A 7,842-nucleotide genomic window follows, 5' to 3' on the forward strand; every position below is an offset into this window, starting at 1 on the left:
CCGCCCTCAACCACATAGCTCTCCAGAGGGTGTTGCAGTCAGCCCAACGCTTCACCGGTGGTACGCCGCCTGCACTCCAGGACATTTACAGCACTCGGAGTCAAAGGAAGGCCAAGAAGATCATTAAGGACCTCAGTCACCTGAGCCATGGACTGTTTACTCGGCAACCGTCTAGCAGACGGAATCAGTACAGGTGCATCAGTGCCAAGACCGAGAGACAAAAAACTGCTTCTATTTCCAGGCCATCGGATTGTTGAACAGCCATCACTAACCGCCAACCAGGTAATGCTCACTCACACAAGCTATCACACACACTCTCTCTCACACACACACACCTAACGCTGCTGTCCCATGTCATAGAGACATTGAAACATTGGACACTACCTGTTTCACACAAGAGTATTTAAATACTGTATATCCGGCATAGCTCATTCTAATACTTTTACTACTGTACTTTGTATTTGGTTACACTGTTTATACACACTGCATATTTATTTATATACTGGATTCTTGACATAGCTCACTCTAATATATATATATACTGATGTATATATCATTCTTAGTATATATTGTGTAAATTCTGCTGGTGTACAAACCTGATTTTAATGTCTATGGTACATACGTATAGATTGCATTTTGATTACTGTTACAGTGCTATTTGGGTTTTTAATTGATTCTTAGCAACATTTTTTTTTGCTGTACTTTTTTACGAATATTTTAATTATTTGGATACTTGTTTGACATTTTACTGCATGTTAGGAGCTAGAAACATAAGCATTTCACTGCAACTGCTATAACATCTGCTAAACTGTGTATGTACGTGACCAATAAACGTTGATTTGTGCCAGTACATTCCTTTAAAAGGAACAGGTGGAAAGTCCCTCCAGCCGCTTTCACCAATCCAATACTTTTAAATGCATGAGTGGAAGTGAACAAGTGCACACTTCTGGGTGAAGGGTAGAAAATAGGAACACAACCTAGGGGAACTAATCATCTCCCTGGGGAGTCTCTCTCCCATGACCTCTATGACGAAGTTCAACGCCTGTTTTTTGAGAGTAACTGCAGTCGCAAGTATAGTTGCTGGACAGTGTTTAGAATTCAGTCCAAAGTTTTTGAGAAAAACACTTGGACACATCCTGTAACTCTGAGGTTGTTTACAACTCTGCAGAAGAGACATCAAAGTGTCTGATGTGAAATGTCTGTTACTTTGCGTTTGTTGCCCCTTCAGGGCACAGAGTAGATCCGGGAGATTAAACTACATCTTGTGCATTAACTGCCTTTGAGCTTGATCCATTAGCCCCTCAAATGTCTATGGCACAGTAACCTAACATAACAGGGATAGAATGACGCCTGACAGTGGGTTTTCACCAACAGCAAATTCGGCAGGAGAAGTTTTTCCCCCTTTTCATTTTCAATGAGGGAACACAGAGAAATGTGAGGGAGATTGTGTGAAGGTGAGCAGCGAGAACCCTGCTAGCAGAGCGGTAGAAAAAGTTGAGCTCTGCTCTACTTTATGCAAGTTTCAAGAAAAGAAAAGTATTGGCGTGATTCGTTGTGAAGGGGTGGCGCCACCTCTGGTAAAAACCATATTTAAGTGAAGTCCCCACTTCCGTTTTTCAGGGGAAAGAGAAGTATCCCTGATCTTGCAACATCCGCTTTCTGACAACACCTCTAAGGGTGATGACACAGTGACTCTATCAACAAGGGTCTTGGTTAGAGGCTCAGTGTAAACAAAAACTTGATTTTTTTGTGTTTTATATATATTTCCACACTATAAGGTTGGAATAAAACTGTAAAATTGTGAAAATTATGTTTAATGCCCTTTTAGTTTAAGAGCTGTTTGAAAAGGCCACCTGAAATTTCTGCCTGTTTGGGTGGGATGCAATTTTGGTCTGCCTGGTGACATCACCAAATAGACCAATAAGAAAGAGAGTTCAAAACCTTTCTGCCAATAGCTCGTTTTCCATTTGAGCCTCCCCGGTTAGACCAATCCCAGAGAGTCCTAGCATAATTCTTGCTTGAAGAATTGCTCTTTGCTAAGAAGTTATTTTTGTTATTTTTTGACCATTTTAATTCAAAACAATCACAGTAAGGTACTTAATTGTTGTCTGGAAATTATTTGGTATTGTGATAAAAACGGCTGCATTGGACCTTTAACCAAGTAATGAACAACCTCTCTGTGGCCACAATGGGGAAAAACAAGGGGTCATCTCAGGCCAACACTAAACAGACTCAAAACCTAATCATTCCGTAGACCCACTCTTTGCTCATTGATATTACCAATGAATTTAAAAAGTCTGAATTGGTTAGCAGCACTAAACACACCTGGTGTTTATACAACGGATCTCTTCAACTTCACAATGTCATATTTATTGTTTGTGTAAAACGTATACATAGCTGTGATTGAGCCAAATGCTTGAGCCCATAGTACTATCTATAACTGAACTGTTACATGGTTAATTTGTTTAATTAATCTACTGTTTTTGAAAGTTATATATTTAAAACAGGTGAATTGCCACCCATCATCAATTATATCGACACAACACATTGTGAGACTGGATATCGGACAACTTGTGGGGAGAAATGGCAAACTTTGTCCCCCCTGGGTGATGTGAGCGCACTAGGCGACTGTGGCGGGCAGGTGAATTATGTTTTTTATGCATGGCGCTTCACAGAGGTGTGAATACATGGGTGTTTGTAATGTCTCCTTGGTAGTGGAATGTCCTTTGTGATGATTTTACTGGCAACATGGGTGCTTTGCCTTTGCGACCAATGTAAACGCTTTAGAGAATCTCTGAATCTTACGGAACAAAGTCCTTCTCAGGAGGATGTAGATCCAAGGGTCAAGGATGGCGTTGACCGAGGCGATCCGAATAGCCATCAAATCTGCATGGGAATTCTCGGTCCATGTTATCTGGTTAGAAAATACGCGTACCTACAGCAGAATAAAAAGAGATGTTAGGTGTACTGCTTCTCTCTTCGGTAACCTACATGAAAGCATAATATTAAGACAAAACGTTTCTTACCACCAGCGGCGCTGAGCAACCTAAAACTACCACGGAGGTCACCATGAGCACCGTCATCATTTGCGCTTCCACGCCGGAGGAAAGCGCTTTCCAGCGCGCCCGTGCGCTCCCTCTTGTAACTGGACTTTGGATTTTCCTGCGACGCATTATCAACAGATTGCCACAAACTGCAAAGTTGAGTACTATCGTCATCAGTATCAGTAAAAAACTCACACTGGCATATAAAAACGAATATGTTGCAGGCAGAGTCTTATCAGCCCTCCAGTTGATGAAACACCACGTTTTGGAGGGCTGACAAATGCTTCCAGCCATACCCATCACTGGGAGACAACAAAATGCAATGTTGCTGAGATAAATGCAAAACAAGCACTTGCGTGCAAAATGTTGGTCAATTCCCCATCTTTGGTAAGTGTAAGGGCAGCATATCGCGAGGTAGCGCTCAGCAGACATTGCGCATATAATACTTAGCCCAGCCACTCCGAAGAACAGCAACAAAAAGGAATGGAATTCACAAAGGTTAGTATTATCATATAACACATTTTCATTGAGGTAAGTTGCTATAGTGATTGGGCTGGCCAAACAAGTCCCAAGCAGATCCGTCACAGCCAAACCACAAACTAGGGCGAAGAACGCGGAGGATTTGCGCTCCTGCTTAGATCCAGAAAGAGCGGCTATTGCTATTATATTTCCAATGACACCAACTGCAAACATTAATACGGGTACAGCCATCGCTTCAGTAGTCTTGTCAGGCAACGTATGTGTAGATGAATTACGTGTATCGTTCATGTTTCCAATCCAGAAGTAGGCTATCAAATGCACGCGATTTGTTCTTTTTTAGATAGCCGTTATTTAGGCTACTTCATAAATCCATTCAAATCCAAGCAGATACTGCGACAGATTTTTGTCTTGTAAATTCCACGTTTCATGTTTGCTGTTGTCCAATAGCCTAAAATGTCCTCAACCTCGCCAAATGTCCAGTGGATGGAAAAACATGAAAATGCTCTCTCGACTCACAGCAAGCTGGTCATATACCCAGCGGGGTGTCTGTGTTGATGTCAACGTCTCATCAGCAAAACCCAGACTGTAGATGGGTGGTAAGAAAGAACACTATACTTTTTATGTCCCATCATCACTAACAGTTGTCACTGGACTCCCCAAAAACCTGCGCAATTTCCGGTGCCCCTCTGGGTCAGTATTAACTAAGTTCTCGAGAAAAACATTTAGGCTTCCCCCCAGCCAGCATCATGAGCCTGTTGATTTTTTTTCTCACAAATGATGTGATTTATTTGTGATTTAATTTATCTCATAAATCATTTATTGAAATGAGTTGTTCTCGTGGTTGTATCCATTCAAATGTCGCAACTTCCAAATTGTGTAAATACCTTGAAGTTAAATGAATAACTAACTATCCAAAAAAAACTAAAAACTCACAAAGTCAGTGGTAAGACTCGTCACTTAGCTTTGTCATGGTAGCTGCCCAGTAACATGAACACAGTTTAAACAAAGCCTGAGTCTCAGCTGTGCACTTCAACCAAATATGACTGTAAATGGTAGTGAAGTGACATCTAGGATGGAAGGAGACAACGTGAACGATGCCAGTGCACTTTGTGCCGTCTCTCTCCCATGCCACTTCTCCATTATTGGATGACTAATTATGTGTTTAGATGGGGCCCCATGACCAAGGGTGAATGTCTCAAACACTTGTTAAAAAAAATAATACAACACCTCTGAGAGGGATGACTTCACTGGCACACAACTGGCCTCCTCTTATATACAGTTTATATCAGTAATACACGAAAGTGGCAGGCCTAGCCATAGCACTCAAGTTGGCCTTTTGTATATTGCTCACTCAAGTATTAAAAAGCTGGGAACCACACTGTGGGTCAAATCGTGTGGCTCCTACACACCTGATCTATGCACCCAGTAGATTTTATAAACAGCCCAAACATTTTCAAATTCACCTCAGAACACTTTCTCCTTTAACTGGAAAAAAATAATTGTATGACAGAAACATAATGTGATGAATGCTTCAGCTGTGACTCATTAAAATATGATTTTCGCCTAAAATACCCAGCTAACACATAACGTTCTGAGAACCATCAGTTTCTTAGAGCTTGGTGAAAGCGTGGTTGTTCTATAGTTATTTTGCATACAACCTTCCCACCACTTTCTAGGAATTGTGCAGGTTAGTTTCTTGGCTTTGGAACAAACATTATTATTTTCTTGGCATCAAATCCAATTTTATTTGTCACGTGCCGAATACAACAGGTGTAGGTAGACCTTACCGTGAAATGCTTACTTACTAGCCCTTAAGCAACAATGCAGAGTTGTTGTTTTTTAGTAAGAAAACATTTGCACAAAAATACAAAATTACATCTTTTTTTTTAAAGTAACACAATAAAATAACAATATCGAGGCTATACCGGTAATTGAGGTAATATGTACACTTCCGTTCAAAAGTTTGGTGTCCTTGTTTTTGAAAGAAAATCGCATTTTTTAACCATTAAAATAACATCAAATGGATCCAAAATACAGTGTAGACATTGTTAATGTTGTAAATTACTATTATAACTGGAAACTGCAGATTGTTTATGGAATATCTACATAGGTGTACAGAGGCCCATTATCAGCAACCATCACTCCTGTGTTCCAATGGCACGTTGTATTAGCTAATCCAAGTTTATCATTTTAAAAGGCTAATCAATCATTAGAAAACCCTTTTGAAATTATGTTAGCACAGCTGAAAACTGTTGTGCTAATTAAAGAAGCAATAAAACTGTCCTTGTTTAGACTAGTTGAGTATCTGGAGCATCAGCATTTTTGGGATCGATTACAGGCTCAAAATGGCCAGAAACAAATACATTTCTTCTGTGCCTTTTGTACCTGGACTTGGTATTTCATTACTTTAATAGAGTGTTTCCTAAAAGTTCAAACATGGTGACAATTAATTTACATTTTGGTAATGTTCTAGCCGCAGGCAGAACTGTCGAAACTGGAGCAGCAACATGACCGGGTGGTCTGGGCACAGCCAGGAGTCATAAGGCCAGGTCCTCAGGGAGGGGAGGGAGCAAGGGAGAAAGACAGAATTAGAGGGGCCAAACTTAAATTCACACAGGACACCAGATAAGACAGGAGAATTACACCAGATATAACAGACTGACCCTAGCCCCCTGGCAGATAGACTATTGCAGCATAGATATTGGAGACTGAGACAGGGGTGGGTCGCGGGACACTGTGACCCCGTCCAACGATACCCCCGGACAGGGCCAACCAGGCAGGATATAACCCCACCCATTTTACCAAAGCACAGCCCCCACACCACTAGAGGGATATCAACAGACCACCAACATACTACCCTGAGGCAAGGCTTAGTATAGATCTCCTCCACCGCACAAGCCCGAGGGGGCGCAAAACTGGACAGGAAAATCTGTGACTCAGCCCACTCAATCCCAGTGGACAGAGGGGAGCCGGCCAGGCAGAGACAGCAACAGCAGTTTGTTGTTCCAGTGCTTTGCCATTCACTTTTGCACCTCTGGGCAGGACTACACTCAATCATAGGACCTACTGAAGAGATGATTCTTCAGTAAAGACTTAAAGGTTGAGACCGAGTCTGCGTCTCTCACATGGATAGGCAGACCATTCCATAAAAATAGAGCTCTATAGGAGAAAGCCATGCCTCCAGCTGTTTGCTATAGAAATTCTAAAGGATAATAAGGAGGCCTGCGTCTTGTGACCGTAGTGTACGTGTAGGTATGTACGGAAAGACCAAATCGGAGAGACCGGTAGGAGCAAGCCCATGCAATGCTTTGTAGGTTAGCAGTAAAACCTTGAAATCAGCCCTAACCTTAACAGGAAGCCAATGTAGAGTGGCTAGCACTGGAGTAATATGATACTTTGTTTTAATTCTAGTCAGGATTCTAGCATCTGTGTTTAGCACTAACTGAAGCTTATTTAGTGCATTATCTGGGTAGCCGGAGAGTAGAGCATTATAGTAGTTTAATCTAGAAGTGACAAAAGCATGGATTAGCCTTTCTGCATAATTTTTGGGCAAAAAGTTTTAGATTTTTGTAATGTTACGAAGATGGAATAAAGCTGTCCTTTAAATATTCTTAATATGTTCGTCAAAAGAGAGATCATGTTCCAGAGTAACGCCGAGGTCCTTCACAGTTTTATTTGAGACGACTGTACAACCATCAAGATGAATTGTCAGATCCAACCCCAGATCTCTTTGTATCTTGGGGCAACTCTGTTTTGAGCGAGTTTAAAAGTGAAACATTTGCCCCCATCCACTTCTTTATGTCTGAAACACAGGCTTCCAGGGTAGGCAATTTTGGGGCTTCACCATGTTTCATCGAAATGTACAGCTGTGTGTCGTCCGCATAGCAGTGAAAGTTGACATTGTATTTCCGAATGACATCACCAAGAGGTAGAATATATAGTGAAAACAATAGTGGTCCTAAAATGGAACCTTGAGGAACGCTGAAATGTACAATTTATTTGTCAGAGGACTAACCATCCACAGAAACAAACATATCTTTCCGACAGATAAGATTGAAACCAGGCAAGAACTTGTCCGTGTAGACCAATTAGGGTTTCTAATCTCTCCAAAAGAATGTGGTGATCGATGGTGTCAAAATCAGCACAAGGGTCTAGGAGCACAATGACAGATGGAGAACCTTGGTCTGACACCATTAAAAGGTAATTTACCACCTTCCCGAATGCAATCTCAGTGCTATGATGGGGTCTAAAACCAGACTGAAGCATTTTCTATACATTATTTGTCTTCAGGAAGGCAGAGAGAGGAATGGGAGATTCG

The 7,842-nt window shown here is 41.4% G+C and overlaps 1 protein-coding gene across 1 annotated transcript; it reads right to left on the bottom strand.

Moving 5' to 3' along the window:
* Nucleotides 1–311: 311 nt before the first annotated feature.
* LOC135512659 (prostaglandin E2 receptor EP4 subtype-like) lies at nt 312–4,138 on the bottom strand. The gene is made up of 2 exons (XM_064934907.1): nt 3,027–4,138; nt 312–2,935 (listed from the first exon to the last, which is right to left on the bottom strand). Exons 1-2 carry the CDS (start codon nt 3,810–3,812, stop codon nt 2,738–2,740), a joined length of 984 nt encoding a protein of 327 aa, XP_064790979.1. The 5' UTR covers nt 3,813–4,138; the 3' UTR covers nt 312–2,737.
* Between the last annotated feature and the right edge of the window lie 3,704 nt (nt 4,139–7,842).

This window comes from Oncorhynchus masou, chromosome 24 (assembly GCF_036934945.1).
Source record: "Oncorhynchus masou masou isolate Uvic2021 chromosome 24, UVic_Omas_1.1, whole genome shotgun sequence".
In the NCBI taxonomy this organism is placed as follows: domain Eukaryota; kingdom Metazoa; phylum Chordata; class Actinopteri; order Salmoniformes; family Salmonidae; genus Oncorhynchus; species Oncorhynchus masou.